This window comes from Dendropsophus ebraccatus, chromosome 7 (assembly GCF_027789765.1).
Source record: "Dendropsophus ebraccatus isolate aDenEbr1 chromosome 7, aDenEbr1.pat, whole genome shotgun sequence".
Lineage (NCBI taxonomy): Eukaryota > Metazoa > Chordata > Amphibia > Anura > Hylidae > Dendropsophus > Dendropsophus ebraccatus.
Window position 1 is genome coordinate 68,716,815 of NC_091460.1, and position 20,245 is coordinate 68,737,059.

General features: G+C 42.2%; 1 protein-coding gene across 1 annotated transcript in view; it reads right to left on the reverse strand.

Moving 5' to 3' along the window:
* Window positions 1-549: 549 nt before the first annotated feature.
* Window positions 550-20,245, reverse strand: part of KLKB1 (kallikrein B1) — a 67,113-nt gene continuing 47,417 nt past the window's right edge. The window contains exons 7-16 of the mRNA XM_069976558.1: window positions 18,854-19,013; window positions 17,590-17,699; window positions 17,354-17,507; window positions 17,102-17,214; window positions 16,591-16,765; window positions 12,970-13,145; window positions 10,541-10,636; window positions 4,388-4,527; window positions 2,746-2,900; window positions 550-769 (exon numbers count right to left, since the gene is read on the reverse strand). Of these exons, the coding sequence (XP_069832659.1) occupies window positions 760-769; window positions 2,746-2,900; window positions 4,388-4,527; window positions 10,541-10,636; window positions 12,970-13,145; window positions 16,591-16,765; window positions 17,102-17,214; window positions 17,354-17,507; window positions 17,590-17,699; window positions 18,854-19,013 (1,289 nt within the window). The 3' untranslated portion in view covers window positions 550-759. The remainder of the gene's footprint in view (window positions 770-2,745; window positions 2,901-4,387; window positions 4,528-10,540; window positions 10,637-12,969; window positions 13,146-16,590; window positions 16,766-17,101; window positions 17,215-17,353; window positions 17,508-17,589; window positions 17,700-18,853; window positions 19,014-20,245) is intronic.

The window sequence follows — 20,245 nt, forward strand, 5'->3', positions numbered from 1 at the left end:
TAAAAACAACTTTTAATCCTACAACGCTGTGTCTAACGGCCAGGGCTTACATTTGTAAATACGTTAGGCTGGCACCACCTCTCCGTCCTTCCTCCCCACCCTCCTCAGCATTAGGAATGATCTAGGAACATTTACTGCTGTTTCAGCTTTGCACAGGTGTCTTAACGATCCAGCCCATGTTCATTATGCACAAAGCTGGGGAATAGGAAGCAGTCTGCCTGGAGCATTCCTAGGAGGGTGGGTGAGAAAGGAAGGAGAGAGGGCGTGCCAGCCTAATGCATATACAAATGTAAGCCCCAGCAGTTAGACACAGCGCTACAAGTTTAAAAGTTGTTTTTAAAACAATAACTGCATCACCTGCCGAACGGACCCCAGGACAGATCTTGGATTAAAAGCAGCTATCTGAAGTTACAAGTGGTTTGGGGGGGTCAGATTGTGGGTACAGAGTCGCTTTAAAAGACAAAAAAGATCAAGCCAACCTTCTTTCCTACAAGCTGTAGGGGTACCCTCATGTCAATAGTAGGTATGGATGTGATAGTATGAACCAGCAACAGAACATCTCACTTTTAATTTCATTAGACATATACAAATTTTGGAATAGACCCAGACACAATAACTGATAGAAATAACTAACAAACAAAACATATCCTTGGAATTTTGGACAGTGATTGAAGGTCCAGCCTGTTTCCAATACACCATTGCTGCTGTTGGGACATGTAGAACCAGCATGGATTAAGGGGTTGAATATTCATGTCTTGCCTAAATTACTCTGGAAAAGAAATTGCAATATAGTTATACCATTATTGGGGAACACAGAAAATGCTTCATAGTTAATAAGGTTGGCAAAAGACAATAATCAAGTTCAACCTAAAACCCTAACTGTAACCCAGAAGATAGAAAAAAAAATCTGATGTGATAAATGTCACTTGCCCCATACCAGGGTTTTTGCTTTCTCTTTATTACATTTGAATTGTCACAATTTTTATTTTTTTCATGTATAGAATGATAAAAGGGCTTATTTGTTGGACTATGTGTACTTTGTAATTACACTCTTAAATTTCCCACAAAACATGTGGCAAAAAATTCTGAAATTGAAAATAAAAGCTATTTTTTAAATGTCAGGGTGGTTTTGTTTTTACACCATTTGACATGTGGTAAACCTGACATATTATTTATATTCCACAAGTATTACCGAAAAAAAACTACTACTGTACTAGTTAGAATACCTAAAAGATGTATTTAGTGAAGTTTCTATCACCAAATATGTCCAAAGCTGCTAATTGCTTAAGATATCAATAAGCCAAAGATAGAGAACCAGATAGACACTAGGGCCACTAAAATAAGTGTGGCTTCCAGTAGCACATTCCCCTCTATTACAGCTTAGGACCCTAATTACTGTCCCTGCCTCCTTGGAGTTCTCCAACCACAAAGGTCCCTCCCTATGATTGAGTGCAAAGAGAGATTATAAAAGCTAGTACCGTTGATCATTTTTATCTATTTTGATGGTTTAGATGTCAAACAGAAGTTCTGATGCATTTCCCCCAGCCATATGTTCTGAGTTCATCAGGGAACCATCTTATCGCGTTTTGTCTAGCACACATACTTAAACAATATGGTACTGGTAAACATTAAATACGCTAAATGGACCTAGTATCAGTGATACAGCTAAGATAGATAGTGTCATACAACAGCCAAGGATAAGAGGTAAAAATCTCAGATATTTCCCAGATATGCCTCAGCTGTGTTAGTCTGTCAAAGTGTTAATAAGTACTGGTAGATTCACAAAGTGGGAGGAACAATGTCTTTCTAAACAATGGGGTATGAACATAGGTACACTGAAGTCAGGTCTATTGCACCGCACCTCAATAGGATTAGAGTAACCATTCCCTCATTAGTGTTCAGGAGGATACTATTTCAGGCCATTCAATTCTGGCATTCAATGTCCGGACCTCTGTGACTATGCAACCAAGCTGATCTTACATCTTTTTCAGCCTGTTTGGGGTTCCGAGGCCTGGGATTGTATCCTACTGTACACTACTTAGGGAATCTCCAATCATATCGAGGTGTGGTGCAACAGAACTGTGTGTGTTCATACCCCATTGCTTAGTGGAAAATTGTTCCTCCTTTGTGTGATTTAAGTAATATTTCTCTCTATTCAGTCCTGTGCCTAGTGGGATACTCCATATTGTAAGAACTCACGTTTGGACAGATTTATATTCCACAAGTGGGTATGATTACCCACTTTATATGGTTTATATTTTACTAATCTTAAAAAATGAAAACCTTTTTTTTAAGTGTCTAAAATTTCTCTATTCTGACCCTTATAGTGTTTTTATTTTTGGTCTATGTGTCTATTTGAGGAAGGGAGAGGGGAGATGACTTGACCATAAATCAGCAATTTTGCACTTGTGCATATTCTGTGCGACCACAGGAATGTGATAATTTAATAGTTATGGCAATTCCACATGCAACATTTTCAAATATGTTTAGTTTTGTTGTTTACATTTTTTGTTTAAAAAATATGAAAAGGGTTTTAAACTTTAAATATGGTATAGCCTTATTTATATTCTTAATATATAGACACTTTTGTAGTGTCTCTAGGGGACTTCTATGAGAAATACCTTGATTTCTCATTAAGATCAATACAGTACCTATGTACTGTGTTGATCCAAACTCGGGACTCCATTGCTACTGCCTGCTGTAAAAAAAAAATAATTTAACATTTTTAAAGATTATTTATCTTACATTTGTGTATGTTTTACAATCCAGTCTGTAAATCCTGTGACTTTAGTGTATACTCCTGGCTTGTCTGCACGTGCGCAGCCTTCACCCCAGCTTGTAATTCCAATTAGATACCACGTCTTGTCAACCACGCAAGCGAGAGGACCACCGGAATCTCCCTTAAAATTTATAATAAAATTTTTAACATGTCAAAATGACATCCACACTATTGTATGAATTGTGTGCTATACAGTGAGAAAAATACAATACAGATTAGTCTGTGGTAAATTCTATGAACCAACCACTAGTGGTCATGGGAAACCTTCTTAACCCTCTTGGCTCAATAAGAGAGAAAGGACATATAATATTATGTGACATACAGTAGCACAACATGCTTAATGCAACACACATGACACAACCACCATATTGAATTGCTGCGGCTGACCACAGGAATGATCAGCTTCTAGACTAAGGAGTACAATTTTCCATGTTTGGATGTCTCGCTTTAATACTGACTCAATAAAAAGAATATTATTTTCTTTCTACTTTTCTACTATTTTCCACGTTGGCTATTTCCACGGTGGCTATTTTAAAGTGCCACTGTATGCTCACCAAGCAGTACATGAATTTCTGTCCATACCTCTTCATAGACCTCAAGGTTCCCCAACACTTTATACTTTTGTCAGCCATATCCGTTTGGACCTTCAGTATACAGTGTATGGGTCTCTCCCAATTCTCCACCTACAGATGACGTCAGTGGAAATAGTTGTCGAGTATTATGGAAAATCACTGACTGACCCCTTTGTTCTCAGATATATCTTGCCACCAGAGCTCTCTGGTGGCCCTCACCCTCCCCCCCCCATCCCCATAGAGAACATAGGAATGATCAGACATACTGAACATTCCTGCGTATAGGGAGGACGGAAAAGATAACTGAAGGCCAACATCATTTGCAACGTAAGCGGGGAAACTATTTGAACTGCCATGGCTCTGTAGTGATAGAGCCGCAACGCTCTGTCACCACAGTGCCGCACCGATTCAAAAAGTTTCCCTGCTGCCGGTATGATACTGACACATCACGCGGACGGGGAACAAATCCATTACATTCCTTCCCCATCAATAAGGTCCGCAAATTTGCGGATGTGTAAATGCCTCCTAATTTTCCTAATCATCTCCTGTAAGCTGACAGGGTCCTACTGCACCTCTCCATAGAACAATCAGCAGCTTTTATATCCACACCCTAACAGATGCACAGATCTTGTGGTTAGCACAATTCAAACATGGCACAGCAATACAAAAATCATAATAAACACTTTTTAAAGGCACACATTTACAATGTAACATAAGGGTGGGGGAAGTGAGTTTTCTGTCCCTTCCATCTAGGCCACAAAGACATATAGACCTTTGACGGTTGCAATCTTTTGATGGCTGCAATTCTCCCTTTTATTGTTAGTAACCGTATCTGAAGCCTTTTTTTTCTACATATACCATACAAGCCTCAAGGTTAAAAAATCTACTACAACCTGCAGTAAAAGACTTTGGCAGTGGTTTAACCTTATTTATAGATGCCTTTTTACTATCCATCACTTCACTATAACTCTGATCACCAGTTCTACATGTATACTTTTAAAATGTGACAACTAGTAGTGCAGACGGCAGTGCTTACCTGGCATGAATCAATCTGGCCTTGGTTATATCCAGCACATAAGACCTTATTGCTAATCAGGTGTGTGGAATAACTCTGCTGACATTCCATGCTTGACTTTGGAGGTACCTCAGCCTTCTGGAGCACATCTGAAGTAAGTCCTTCAATGACATAGAAACTTACATTGACATATGGAACTGACATTGTGATGCTGTCTATGTAATCACGGCTGGAGTGTACACACATAGTATACACTCCAGCCAGGATTGCTAGCGGCCACGCAAAACACTGAACATGTCAGTTATCTGCGGCCGCTATTCATTTAATAGTGGCTGCAGAGAACCTGTCAGTTCACACAATGGAGCGTGCGGCTCTAGCCACACGCTCCATTGTGTGCAGCGTTGAATTTGGATGCGAGCGCACAAGGGTGTGCACCAGGGGCGTAGCTAATGTCTCCTGGGCCCTGGTGCGAGACGCCAACTTGGCCCCCCCCCTCCTTTCACGACCAAGTGATGCTATTGGTGTGTGTATATATATATATATATATATATATATATATATACACACACCAAGACAGATATTACCACTAACACCAGCATATTGGAAGAGAAAGTATTATCACCGTACATATTACCGCCATACTGTTACTGACCAAATCCTGTATACTGAGACCAATATTACCAGTAATACCAGTATATAGGAAGGAAACATTACTGCCACACCACAACCACTACCATCACCACCATATTGTTACTGACCAAATCCAGTACACTAAATCAACTCATCCAGTCATATAGAGGTGGCCCCAGCTCTACACAGGCTCTATACACCATATACATTACAGTGCAGATATATCAGGTGACTCACAGGGGGACGTCTTCTCTGATCGGAGTTCTTCCCTTTTCATCTTCTTCTCCATTTGCCCTGGGCCGTTATGAGAACTTCTCCGAGCCACGAATCCACAGAATCTGCCAGACAGACATATTAGTCTCCTCACTCTGGCACCATCCTCATCTATATACACACTGCACATCTGTATTGTCCCCTTTACACCCTCATTTAGTGGGTAGCCCTGACTCTATGTGACCCCCTAATAATATATGCCCCCCTCTGTGTATTCCCTCTCCCCCTATGTTGCCCCCCCCAAATAGATGGCCCCTCTCCCCCCATGTTGCCCTCCTTATAGATGGCCCCCTCTCCCCCCACCCTCCCTTATAGATGGCCTCCTCTCCCCCCTCCTTATAGATGGCCTCCTCTACCCCCTCCCTTATAGATGGCCTCCTCTCTCCTCACCCTCCCTTATAGATGGCCCCCTCTCCCCCCCTCCCTTATAGATGGTCCCCTTCCCCCCCTCCCTTATAGATGGTCCCCTTCACCCCCCCTCCCTTATAGATGGTCCCCTTCACCCCCCTCCCTTATAGATGGTCCCCTTCACCCCCCATGCCTTATAGATGGTCCCCTTCACCCCCCCATCTCCCTTATAGATGGTCCCCTTCACCCCCATCTCCCTTATAGATGGTCCCCTTCACCCCCCCTCCTCCCTTATAGATGGTCCCCTCCCCCCCCTCCTCCCTTATAGATGGTCCCCTTCACCCCCCCCCTCCTCCCTTATAGATGGTCCCCTTCACCCCCCCTTATAGATGGTCCCCTTCACCCCCCCTCCTCCCTTATAGATGGTCCCCTTCACCCCCCCTCCCCCCTTATAGATGGTCCCCTTCACCCCCCCTCCTCCCTTATAGATGGTCCCCTTCACCCCCCCTCCTCCCTTATAGATGGTCCCCTTCACCCCCCCTCCTCCCTTATAGATGGTCCCCTTCACCCCCCCTCCTCCCTTATAGATGGTCCCCTTCACCCCCCCTCCTCCCTTATAGATGGCCCCCTTTACCCCCTCCCTTATAGATGGCCCCCTCTCCCCCCACCCTCCCTTATAGATGGCCTCCTCTCCCCCCTCCTTATAGATGGCCTCCTCTACCCCCTCCCTTATAGATGGCCTCCTCTCTCCTCACCCTCCCTTATAGATGGCCCCCTCTCCCCCCCTCCCTTATAGATGGTCCCCTTCCTCCCCTCCCTTATAGATGGTCCCCTTCACCCCCCCTCCCTTATAGATGGTCCCCTTCACCCCCCCTCCCTTATAGATGGTCCCCTTCACCCCCCATGCCTTATAGATGGTCCCCTTCACCCCCCCATCTCCCTTATAGATGGTCCCCTTCACCCCCCCATCTCCCTTATAGATGGTCCCCTTCACCCCCCCTCCTCCCTTATAGATGGTCCCCTCCCCACCCCCTCCTCCCTTATAGATGGTCCCCTTCACCCCCCCCCCCTCCTCCCTTATAGATGGTCCCCTTCACCCCCCCTTATAGATGGTCCCCTTCACCCCCCCTCCTCCCTTATAGATGGTCCCCTTCACCCCCCCTCCCCCCTTATAGATGGTCCCCTTCACCCCCCCTCCTCCCTTATAGATGGTCCCCTTCACCCCCCCTCCTCCCTTATAGATGGTCCCCTTCACCCCCCCCCCTTATAGATGGTCCCCTTCACCCCCCCTCCTCCCTTATAGATGGTCCCCTTCACCCCCCCTCCTCCCTTATAGATGGCCCCCTTTACCCCCTCCCTTATAGATGGCCCCCTCTCTCCTCACCCTCCCTTATGGATGGCCCCCTTCCCCCCCTCTCTTATAGATGGTCCCCTTCACCCCCCCCCCTCCCTTATAGATGGTCCCCTTCACCCCCCCCCTTCCTTATAGATGGTCCCCTTCACCTCCCCTGCCTTATAGATGGTCCCCTTCACCCCCCCCTCCTCCCTTATAGATGGTCCCCTTCACCCCCCCTCCTCCCTTATAGATGGTCCCCTTCACCCCCCCTCCTCCCTTATAGATGGTCCCCTTCACCCCCCCTCCTCCCTTATAGATGGTCCCCTTCACCCCCCCCTCCTCCCTTATAGATGGTCCCCTTCCCCCCCCCCTCCTCCCTTATAGATGGTCCCCTTCACCCCCCCTCCCTTATAGATGGGCCCCTTAACCCCCCCTCCCTTATAGATGGTCCCCTTCACCCCCCCTCCTCCCATTATAGATGGTCCCCTTCACCCCCCTCCTCCCTTATAGATGGTCCCCTTCACCCCCCCTCCTCCCTTATAGATGGTCCCCTTCACCCCCCCCCCTCCTCCCTTATAGATGGTCCCCTTCACCCCCCCCCTTATAGATGGTCCCCTTCACCCCCCCCTCCCTTATAGATGGTCCCCTTCACCCCCCCTCCCTTATAGATGGTCCCCTTCACCCCCCCTCCCTTATAGATGGTCCCCTTCACCCCTCCCCTTATAGATGGTCCCCTTCACCCCCCCTCCCTTATAGATGGTCCCCTTCACCCCCCCTCCCTTATAGATGGTCCCCTTCACCCCCCTCCTCCCTTATAGATGGTCCCCTTCACCCCCCCTCCTCCCTTATAGATGGTCCCCTTCACCCCCCCCCCTCCTCCCTTATAGATGGTCCCCTTCACCCCCCCCCCTCCTCCCTTATAGATGGTCCCCTTCACCCCCCCCCCCTCCTCCCTTATAGATGGTCCCCTTCACCCCCCCCCTCCTCCCTTATAGATGGTCCCCTTTCCCCCCACCAGGCTGATAAAAAACAAAACTTAACTCACCTGACAACGCGCTCCCACGTTGATCCTCACTCCTTCGGTCTGTCCCCAGCTGCTGCGCGGCTGCCGGGGGTGTCGCGTCTTATCCCCGGCAGCGCGCGCATCCCAGAGCTCCCTGCGCGCCGGAACCGGAAGTCAGGGCCCAAGGCGCGCAGGGAGCTCTGGGATGCGTGCGCTGCCGGGGATAAGACGCGACATCCCCGGCAGCTGCACAGCAGCCGGGGGAAGACAGAGTCGGACTCTTGTGACCGCAAGCAAAATAATGCTTGCGGTCACAAGAGTGATCGAAAGGGAGGGCCTTGCGGGGCCCTGAGGGCCCCGCGGGCCCCCCTTTGTGGCGCGCGCATCCGAATTCAGCAGAAGTGAAGATCTTCCAGACGGTACTGCAGGGATGATCTTCAGAAACAACAGCCGTTCTGTGACCCGGCCGTGTCAGAGAATGACCGGTGTTATACTGTACATAGTGTGAACATGGCCTCACTCTCACACACATTTTTTTGCCATTCTTTGAAGTCTTATTCTTCAAGGGGATTTTTTTATTATTATTATTTTGCATGCACATATTTTTAACAGATAATTTTAGGTATTCCAAAGTAGAAAATAAATAGGTGGACCCACACAGAAGCCAAATCCTCTACAACAGATTGCAAATGCTTTCATAGGGCAAACTCCCAAACTTTCAATAATCCACTTATGGAAGAAGCATCACTACAAAAGATCAAGTGAAGGTGCTAGGGTAGTCACCCATATTCAGAGGCAATGTTTGTTTTTTGTTTTTCTAAAGGTATTCCAGTAACTGAAAAATCAAAAGTCTCTGATCATTGGAAAGGACTCTCACCTTTGGGATCACCCATGATCTTGAGAAGGGGACCCTTCTCTCCTTGGTGAATTGGGCAGGGGGTCAGCATGTGCACAATTCATTCTTTATGGAGATGACAGATATAGTACAGTATGATGCTTGGCTATCTCTGGTGACCCTTTAGAGAAAGAATGGTGTACATGCTGACCTGCTGTATGGAGATAAGCGAGTAGTGAAATATTTAAAAGTTCGAAATTCGATTTTAGTAGACCACAATGCTTGACTATTCAATCGAATATCGAATCCCATTAAGGTCTATGGGAAAAAATGCTTGTGACTTGGTGATCTCCAAGTGGTTTTGAAATTAATTTTCCAAGTCCACCATGACAGCACCGAAAATGATGCAAACACCACTGGAATGCAACTGGGTCAGCAAGGGAAGCATGCCTGGGTGCATCTAACACACCAACGTCGCAGAATTATGCCACTATCACAGCCTCTCAACAATACACTCCAGCACACTTTCAGTATACAGCTGTATATGCTATATCTGAGGTCTTCACCAAGTATTATTATTTATTTATTTATTTATTTATTCATAAAGTGCCCTTAATTCCAGAGCGCTAGATACACTGCAGCCTATCCCTCATAGTGCACTCCATCTGCCTGCCTATATGAACACACGGATGTGCTGCTAGCTGGTTTAATAGCTGTATATATGTGTGATCAATTTCTGCTATCTATAATTTTAGCCCTAACACCTTACTGTCCCTGCTATATACTGTATCCCTGTCTAGCTCCAAGTAACATCTGAATATGAAAACCATTATTCGTGTACGGTCACATGGTTTAGTCAGCCAATAAATGCAGATGCTTTTTTTTTTTACTTCCTGTACGCTTCTAGTGCCTGTCCCGCCCTCCATGCAGAGTTATTGGTAAAAAAATTAAAAAAAAACACCAGAAGGTGGGAGGGGAATCAAATTTTTACTGCATTTTTGGTCGAATACTCGATCGAAAACGAGTATTTCAAATAGTGCACTATTTAATCAAATACCTACTCGATCGAGCAGTACTTGCTCATCTCTACTGCTGTATAATTGAGCTAGGAGAGTCAGGTCTCCATTCTCAAGATTGAGATGAGTCCCAAAGATGGACTTCCGGGGATAAGACACCTATTCCCTGTCCTTTCATTAGAGTATACATTTTTAAATACTGGAATATCCCTTTTACTCTTTTGTAGTAAAGGAGTTTAAAATACACAAGAAGCTCTCAGGACATACTTTTGGGGTGCTTTAAAAGGGGATCATACCAGATTGCCCTAAGGGCTGTTTTTAGGCTCAGGGCTGTCCCTTTAAAATCAACAGACATGACAATCTCTATTACCAGGGCGAATAACCATATAGAGATGATAACCTCAGTCCCTTGTGAAGACAAGCATGATTGCTATTGATTACAACCCTACAAGGGATAAACCAACAGGACCATAGTCTTCTCTTATTTGCCATGATGTTGTAGATGTCAACTATATCCTCTTGCCCATGGATGATATCCACCTGTCAGATTGCTTCCAAATCTCCCTATCTATTGATAACCTACCAATTGTATTGGCATATCGATTAATATTATTAGAACCTCAACTAGGGAAGTGTTTTCATGTAAAATACAAAACAATGTTATAAAGACAACTACTCATTATGTGGTACTCATTGGAGGGCTGGAGGTCTTACAACTGTAATGTTCAGTTACCAGACTCATTGGTGTATCCCCATCCTGTTATCCAGCATGTGCTAGGAAGCACAAAAGAGTCCCGATTTGGTGGTAAGCAGATGGCTTGCTGATAATCTAGTAACAAGAGGGAAATATTGCTTTATATCAATTTACATGTGTAGGAGCAAAGTTTTAGTTCAAATTTTATGTGCCATGTAATTTGAATTATGTCATTGTTTCTTAAATCCATTGGTGTTTAGAATTATATGCATCTATATTGCACATTGCAATGAAGCCACAACCTTCTCATTTCCATTTGATAATAAATGAGGCTGATCTACATTTTTACAGGCAGGATGGAAAAGAAGGGAGAGGGTCACAGGCACTGTTAAATGTCCAAATATGTTTTTATATAATTTTTAAAGGGTTATCTCATGAGGACTGTTCTCTCTCTATGTGCCTTAAAAGGTTAATATTGGCAATATACAGTATGGTGGGATTCAGAGCAAGGAATACCCAATAAACTAAGCATGTAAGCGCTGGCTTTAGGAGCCCAGAAATCAGCCAAACTTCTGGCCGACTATTTAGAAAAAGGGTCTTGTTCAGGTTAGACAAACCATTTAAAGCAGTACAAAAAAATCATGTGCACTTTTCCCTGGGAGTGAACTTCATTTCAAAAAGCTGTGTGAATGCCTGCATCAGGGTTATGAATATAAGATTGAAGAGCATGAATCTGCCCATCAAGGGTGTAAATAAAGGGTTAAAAGACATTAAAAGTTCTGCCCATATGACTCTTCAGGAAAAAATACAGATCAACCAATTAGTAAAATCCTTATATCTCAGGGGGGCAGCTACAAAATTAAAACAACATTGTAATCAGTGCACCAGAGACTACAAAATTAAATATTTTTGTACTGAATAGAAGTACTGGAAAAAAGGGCAGATTAAATGTACCCTGGGCCCCAGGCTGTCCACCAACCTGGGCCCCCACAGCCTCTGATTCTTTGATTTAGAGGTGGTGGTTGCAGTATAGAGATACCCACTAATAATGCCAGCCTCAGTAGCAGCAACAAATAGGGATCCCAGTCTTACAAACCCCCTAATGCTGCCAGCCTCTGCCACCCTCTTAATAGTGACAGCCTCACAGACTTCCTAACACTGACTTACATACCCAATAATACTGTAAGCCTCAGAGACCTCCTGCCCCCATATACTGCTGCCTTTTGTATCTCCTATATACTGCTCCAATGCCCCCAGCAACTATTATTGATTCCCCTATGGCTCCCTGTCTAATGCACCTTATCTCCCTATAAACTCCCACCATATACATTTTTCCCAGCCCCTACAATTTCCCTATTACCTACTTCTTCACGTGTCTTTATGCTGCCTGCAAGAATCCAACAACATCATTACAAACCAGCCTCTTCATCTCTGGCACCTTACTAACATTATTGCAGTCTGACAAATGAGTACAAAATTGCTCCAAGTTAACTGCAAATTTGCACAAATAGCTACAGAATGCAATGATGTCAGTGAAGTGCTAGAGGTGTTATGGTGCCCCATTTGGAAACCCTGAGGTGGTCACTGAGGTTGCTGCACCCTCAGGAAAGCAGACAAAAGTGCAGTATATCACTGAGGGGTCTGCCGGTGGATCCTCTGGAGGGGCCCCTGTGAGATGTGCTTAATTCCAGTGCCACTTCACAACTTTTTGATGTGGGTGGTTTGGATCCTGCTACATCTTTAGGCTATGTTCCTACTTCCCATAACGGGAAAGGAGGCCGTTTCGTATTATAGACAGCTGGTAATAATGATCATAATCATTAAAGGGGTTATCCAGTGCTACAAAAACATGGCCACTTTTCCCCTACTGTTTTCCCTAGTTTGGGTGGGGTTTTGAAACTCAGTTCCATTGAAGTAAATGGAGCTTAATTGCAAACTGCACCTGAACTGGAGACAACAGTAGGGGGAAAAGTGGCCATGTTTTTGTAGTGCTGGATAACCCCTTTAATAGCGACTCTCTTTATAAGAAGATGGCCGCCTTTGCCCAATATGTTCCCGAAGTAGGAACATAGTCTAAGACTGTCTAGTTTAAAGTTTGTTTGTTTCTTTCTTTTTTAATTTTGTGCCAAAAAGTGGTGCATTTTTTGGTAATTGAAATAACTTCCACTTTCCTGTAAGCCCTGCCCCCTTGTCAAGGTAAGTTTCCTTGAAGCAATAGTAAACTGACGCTCGGTTGCTACAGTACATGTAAGATGTTGGCAGTCAGTCATATAATTGGCGGACATAGCTGCTTAAACACATACACATTAATCACAAATATTTTGCACACCGTAGTGGTTATTTTGTTGTTGGTATATAAGTATCTATGTTTGGCTAATGCTCTCAATATCCTTAAATATTTAAGAATGATGTAATTCAACAGTTTATCTGTTGCAGAACTATTTTTATCACATTAACAAAACACTTACCATTATATGCAATAGGTGTTTTTAATTTTAGTAACGCAATGTCATTGCCGCCTTCTGTTCCAGTATAATCTTGGTGAACTATAATTTGTTCAATATCTAAAACTGGTGTAGCTGGCGTGATTTCTGACTGGTTTAAAATGCCAGCATAGACGCTCCAAAATCTTGGCAGGGGCCATCTAGATAAAATGACCATACAGTGGATTTTGTTACTTATTAAGTGCACTAGTAGCAAAAAAATGCATGGCCTAACTAATATTTACTTTTCTATACCACTCTATAATCACTCACATATTTCAAGCAAATTACGCCTATAGATTTACATACACATCTGCCTTCAGAAAAATAGTAAAATCTCGAATTTTTTATAATATAGAAATACCATTTTAAACAGCACAGTATGAATGGGTTGCCATGGCAGCCAAGGCCATATGTCTATATCAGGATGCAGAAGCTGGACATCTGCTGCTAAGGCTAGGTTCACACTGCGTTTTCAGCATCCGTTTAACGCATCCGTTTTTTGCAAAAAACGCATGAAAAACGGATTGAAAAAAACGGATTCATTTGTGTGCATCCGTTTTTCCATTGACTTCCATTATAAAAAAAAACGGATCCGTTTTTTTTGGCGGACCAAAACGGACCAAAAAACGTTGCTGACCCTATTTTTCTGGACGTTAAAAAAAACGGATCCGTTAAACGGATGCTGAAAACGCAGTGTGAACCTAGCCTAAAGAGTACAAGGTTGCTCCACAAGTACGGTCCTACTGGGGGTATCAGCTGACCAGGGGTGCTGATGCTTGACACCATGGCATCAGGCAAGAGAGATAGGAAGGCAATACACAGTGAGGGTCAGGCAGAGATGGCATTACAGACAGACAAGTGGGTTAAGGCAGGTGACAAAGGCTTGGGGATCAGATATCTGTGTTATGTACAGGGGAATTGATATACTGCAAGACAATCAGGCTGGAATGGACGCAGGAGAGTCAGGAACAGATCATACATGAATAAGATAAGGCACTGAATGTTGGGTGGAGCAGCCTCTGAGCTGTGATTGGTTGCTGAGGGCAGTTTGCACCAGTTTCTTTTTACAGTAATATAAATCTGAGGCATTGTTTTTGTAAGCTAAGGCTGGGTTCACACTAGGTTTTTTTGTTTGTTTTTTTAAGTACACAAAAACGTAGTCATTACCACATTTTTGTGTCCGTTAAAAAAAAACGGATCCGTTTTGATTCAGGGTTTTTTTTTTTTTTTTATATTTGAAGTCAATTGAAAAACGGGTCAAAACGGATGCACACAAATGCATCCGTATTTTTCATCCTTTTTTGGAAAAAATGGATAAAAAAAATGGATTGCAAAATTGTAGTGTGAACCCAGCCTAACAGAGAAAATAAATATTTAATCATGGGCCAAATGCATTTCTTAAAACAATAAAATAGTCATATTTAGTATTTTAAAAAAAATGGGGATTCTCTCTAAAAAGCAACTAATAAATGAAATCAGCCAAATATGACCGATAATCACTTAATGTAATAGGGCCTTTAGGGCCTTTAATGTGACGATGAGCAAAACATTTTTTCGTCTCCATGATGAGGATAAGTAGCTTCTTACTGGACAGCTCAGTTTGCCTAATGCAATGTCACATTCAGTCCTCACTGCTCCTCCAATTCACACTGGAGTTTGTGTATAGAGATTACTTGCTCCATACAACTCTATGGGACTAAAGGCTCTATTACACGAAACGATTATCGGCTATATTCGGCCAATATCGGCCGTTACTGTCATTTTGTTTAATAGAATACAACGATCAGCCGACATGCGCAATGTCAGCTGATTGTTGTCCTTCAATAGGCTAAAACGGCAACAATCAGCCTGTTAACAATCTGCTGCCGTCACTCCGTGTAATAGGAGCGGCAGACCGCCGCTGTCTCCTATGGGCTGCCCGGACAATCAGACGGCCGCCAGGGTAGCCCCCCTCCGCAGTTTCCCGCGCCTACCCCCCCCCCCCCCCCCGGCTCTCACCTGCTCCTCATTGCTCACTGTTGACACTTGTAATTGCGCCGGCAGCCGGCTGGTAAACGAAGAGCAAGCAAGCACTGACCTGACAGGTCATCACTCACTTGCTTCCTCTCGTCATCCCGTGTAATGGGGGCTTTACTCAGGGTCTAAACATAGAAGATTGTTGGCAGTTAAAGACCACCTGGTCCATCTAGTCTGCCCTTATAAGATTTTCTTTATTTTTGCCTTAGATATATCTTTATCTTTGACATGTTTAAATTCTTGTAGTGTTACAATGAGAAAGTTACTTCTTGTCCACACAGCAAGGGCAGTGTAAATCGGCTAGTCAATTTAAGAACAGCAGGGACAAAATCTGGTGTTGCATCTGGGAAAGAGAGCCACCTGGTAAGTAGGGGAGCAGGCAGTCTAACAGTTTGAATCAAACTATTATTAATTCACTGTTTTAAGAAACTGCTGTCAGAAAGGGACTTTATTTAGCTACAATATGATTGAAAATGATCGAAGTTCTACAACTAAATTTCTCTGAAGTTTTAACACTGACCCCCTGAGAATCCAGAATAGTCTGGTTTAAATAAAGCCAATTGAAGTTTATATTGAGAAAAGTGCAAGATCAGGGCAAATCACATGAGATTAAATTATCTGCTGTGAATTTCTTTAAAAGAAGTTGTTCATGGGTCATAAATGTCACTTGAAAATAAAGATCTAGGATGAACAGAGTACACTTTAGATCTATACCTCTGAGCGGAAATCAAAGGTAACAAAAAAGAAAAAAAAAAAACATAAACCAAAGGGCATAGACAATTCTTCTAAAAATAGACAAATGAAAAAGAGGGTCCCTTTTTGTTCTTAAAATAATATAAAGGTTTCTCCAAAATAGTGCAGGGCAAGTTCAATTAATGGCACCCTGCTAGTCTTTGAGTAATGTTAAAAGAAAACAATAGAAAGGCCATGTTCACACAACATATCTTTTGCAAAAATCACGGCCGTTGTCGCAATTTGCAACAACGGCTGTGATTTATGCAAAGGATACGTTGTTTTGTGAATGAATGGAATCCCGGCCTGAGCGTATACACAGTATACGTAGTGTAAACATAGCCTAAGTCTGTATAAAATGTGTGAAACACTATTACCTAATTCGAAACGCTGTTCTGAAAGTAGGAAAAATATACCTTTTCTTCCTCCCCAATGCTTCACTTCTACAAAATTGGCACCATTGTACAGGCATTAGTTTCACATGATGACAGCGATACCTGACAGTACCTGCCACAACTTTGCCCATCTCAAAAGGTATACTTTATAGATGACAGGGAGGTGAAAGTTGGGCACCAGGGAAGGAGGAAAGGTAATACTTTTCCAGCTTCCAAAGTAAGCCTTTTAGTTTCATATTGAGATATAAATATGTCTACAGTTCTGTTACATTTTGGACTATCCAATCACCAGGACCCTTGCAATGGGCTATCCAATCACCAGGACTCTTGCAAAACAGCTGTGTGAAGGAATACAGGTTGTTAAGAGCTTTAAAACAGAAAAGTTCCAACCCTTGTAAATAAATATTCCGCAGATAGTAAAGAATTCTGTTTAGTTGAAGTTATACTTTCAGATACTTACAGAGCGACACAATGAGCAGCCGTTACAATCCATTGACTGCTGATAATGGATCCACCACACACATGTCTATTAGCAGATAATTTAAGGTGCATGCTCACTTGCCATGGCCATTCACCAAGAGAGCTGTTACTGCCACCTACAATTCTTCCTGCCTGATCAACAGGTACTCCACATCCTGAAAAACCATAGAAACATTTTTAAACCTTTATTATGTTTGCTATTTGTACAGTGCATGAATAACCCAATGTATAGTTAGACTGTATGAAGCTCAATTTCCTTCCAATGGCTTGATGGGTTATTGAATACAAAGAAGGTTTTCTTCATTGTGTAATCACACCTCAATCAAGTATAGTAAGCACAGATAAGGGGGTTGAGTATATTTGACCAATAGAAATGTTTACTGATAATCAAGTGAATTTTGAAAATGGTGCATTGTACAAGACTGACAAAATAAGAGGTAGTGTGCCTCAGATCTCATATAGACCAGTAAAGTTTTCTATATACTAATTACCTCCACTTGTCCTTGTTTTACACAGTCTTAAAGAGAACCCCGAATATCCTCCTTTTCCACGCTCTATAGCGGTTGGCATGCCATTGGTGGACATCATCAATTGGCACTTACACCTTTAGGAGAATAGATTAGGTATATTTATATGATGTTGTCTATTCAGAAAAGAATGAAGACTTAATATTGGTGATCCAACTTTACACCCTGCAGTCTAAATAACCCATAGTGTACATACATATTGGTCTATAACCTTACTTGTTTTGATTACAATCATTTGGTTTGTAGGTGAAAAACTGGCACCGGATGTTGTTCGTGCAAAGTTGTTGACAATCTTTTTCCCCGTTAACTTCTCCAACATGAAGGTTAGTGCCAAGAAAGACTGTATTGTTAACTAATGGCAATGGGCATACTACAGAGAAGAAATGAAATATAGCACAGTTAGGTTACAACTTCCATTATAGACCTGTATTCTATTTTGTCATTGTTTTTACCTGAAAGAGGTGTTTTACACGATGCAAGACTGAATCCTGAAATAGCATTGTCTTTAAATAATACCTCATTTGGTGTTGATTTTTGTGAGGTCTTTAGGTAACAGCGATGTCTAAAGCAAACAAAGGAAAACACCATAAAACAACTAAATAGTTTAATGAGGTTTAAAGTAGAACAGGCCTAAAGGCCCTATTCCACCAATAGATCTGACAACAGATTATCTGCCAAAGATTTGAAGCCAAACCCAGGAACAGACTATAATCAGAGAACAGGTCTTAGAGGAAAGACTGGATTTCTCCTCTTTTCAAATCCACTCCTGGGTTTGGCTTCAAATCTTTGGCAGATAATCTGTCGTCAGATCTGTTGGTGGAATAGGGCCTTAAGGTATGACAGATAGATATAACAAAAAGTTTAGCAGCTGCTAATACCAGTTAAAGCTTCTATTTAAAAAAAAAATTATAGAATGATCAAATCCTTTGCTTATTTTCCATAAAGCTAAATGTGTTTAATGATTCCCCATTCCCCCATTCCTTATTCGACTTAAAAAGCTTGTCAACTTTAGTAAAAACATTCTCACATACTGTATTAGAGGGGTCCTCTTCCCAGGATCCTCATCTCTTGGTGTGGAGAACTATTGCAAAGAGTCTTTATAGCTCTGGAGCACCTATCCTAGATTATACAGAGAACTAATTGGATAGAATGGGGTGTGTCAGGAGGGAATTAATAGGCAAAGACTTAACTTAGTATGTGTGAGAGCACACACAAGCTCTATAAAAGTCTCACATTACCCCTAGCAATGTAATCCATCTGTTCTATAGATAAGTACAATGATGATATAGTGAAGTGTTAGAGACATACAGTACTGGGGCATCACTGCCTCACTGTGTGTGCACAGGACCTATGAGACCTACCTCCTTGTCTAAGGTAACGGTGTTAAAGCATGCCTCTTTACCTTTCATCAGGGGCATAAAGAGGAAATTTCATAGCAATTTTGTGGGTGAAAAATTCCCATGAAACTCCTAAATTCTACCTAGTGACATATATTGATGTAGGGAATATAGAGCTTTGCATCAGAAAAACAGAACTCTGACTGCTATAAAAATGACTTTGGAAATAAACTTCCTCAAAATTTTGGACCTAAAATTGACATAATGGAAAAAGGTGAATCTTTAATTTACTTTATAAAATAGTCCAGATACAGTATGTATAGTTTAAAGTTTCCTTTATCATTTACAATTATTTTTCTCCATTACACTTGCCACTAACCTTTCCTTTGGTTCTGACCAGTTTTCTGTTACATAGGTAAAAAATAAACAGTTTGGGTAAAATGTACAAATCTTCTGACACATTTGCACGTTAGGTGCAATAACATTTGCAAGATTTTCTCCAGAAAATTCCATGTACTGAAAAATGTCTCTTTGGCAATCTACAAGATGAGACAAAACATAAAAAGCAATTACATCTACAAATACAGTGACATTTCTGCAAAGACTGTTTTACAAGTTTGCACTTTCAGTTGCACTCAATGGGGAAGATTTATGAAAGGGTGAAAAATTTAGACTGGTGCAAACTGCCCACAGCAACCAATCACAGCTCCTCTTACCTTTCAACAGAGCTGAAATCTGAGCTGTGATTGGTTTCTGTGGGCAGTTTGCACCAGTCTAAATTTTACACCCTTTGATAAATCTCCCCCCAATGTGTGAAATTACCACGCAATGTAATGAATTTGCATATTTTTTCAATGTGCTTTTTTTGTCATGTGGTTTGTATGGCACCTACTGAGCACAGTTGGGCATAAAGTATGAGAGATTTTAAAAAGTAAATAAATCTTTCTAAAAATGTAATATAGTTAAACACATCACTTTAAGGCTATGTTCACACAATGTAAAAACAATGGCCGTATTTCATGTTCAATAAATTTGCAAACAACAGCCATTGTTCGAACAATAACAGCTGTTGTTTGCACAACAATGTCTGTTGTTATGAAAGACAGGCGTTGCTTTTACATAGTGTGAACATAGCCTTATAGTGATGCCACATCTAATTTGTCATTCGTGTTGAAAACTCAGAAAATAACATATTTTGCAATAAATATATATAAATCCTATATAGACCAATATTGTATAACGTGGATATACAATATCCCAAGGATGAAGAGAGGCACCCACAGACCATCGGACATTAAGGTATACATACCTAGTTGCACTTTGCACTTTGCTTTGTTTGCACTAATTTCTGGAAGCTGATTGCACCTCATGGTGACAGGCTCAAGAGTGGTATTTCCATGTCAGGGAGACTATAGCAGATAGGTTTGCAGCACTTGCACTTTATTTATTTATTCTTATGCTCCCCTCTGATGCTCATGTGCTTCCTTTGCTTGTTCTGTCCAGGTGGGATCTGTGGTGTACCCATACCATCTCTGCATCTCTTTCTGTTTATATATTTAAATATATGTTTTTAATCATGTTGTTTTGAAATATGTTTAATATGTTTCTAAGTGGTGCCTTTTTGTAGGATTTCTTCTTTTGCAAAATAACAGACTTTTTTTTTTACTCATGAAAATTAAATTGCAAGCCTTGATATTAATTTTCCTTATGTCTTTAAGAATATCACCTCATTTCCTGCCATATTGACCATTTCATTAACTACTAACAAAAG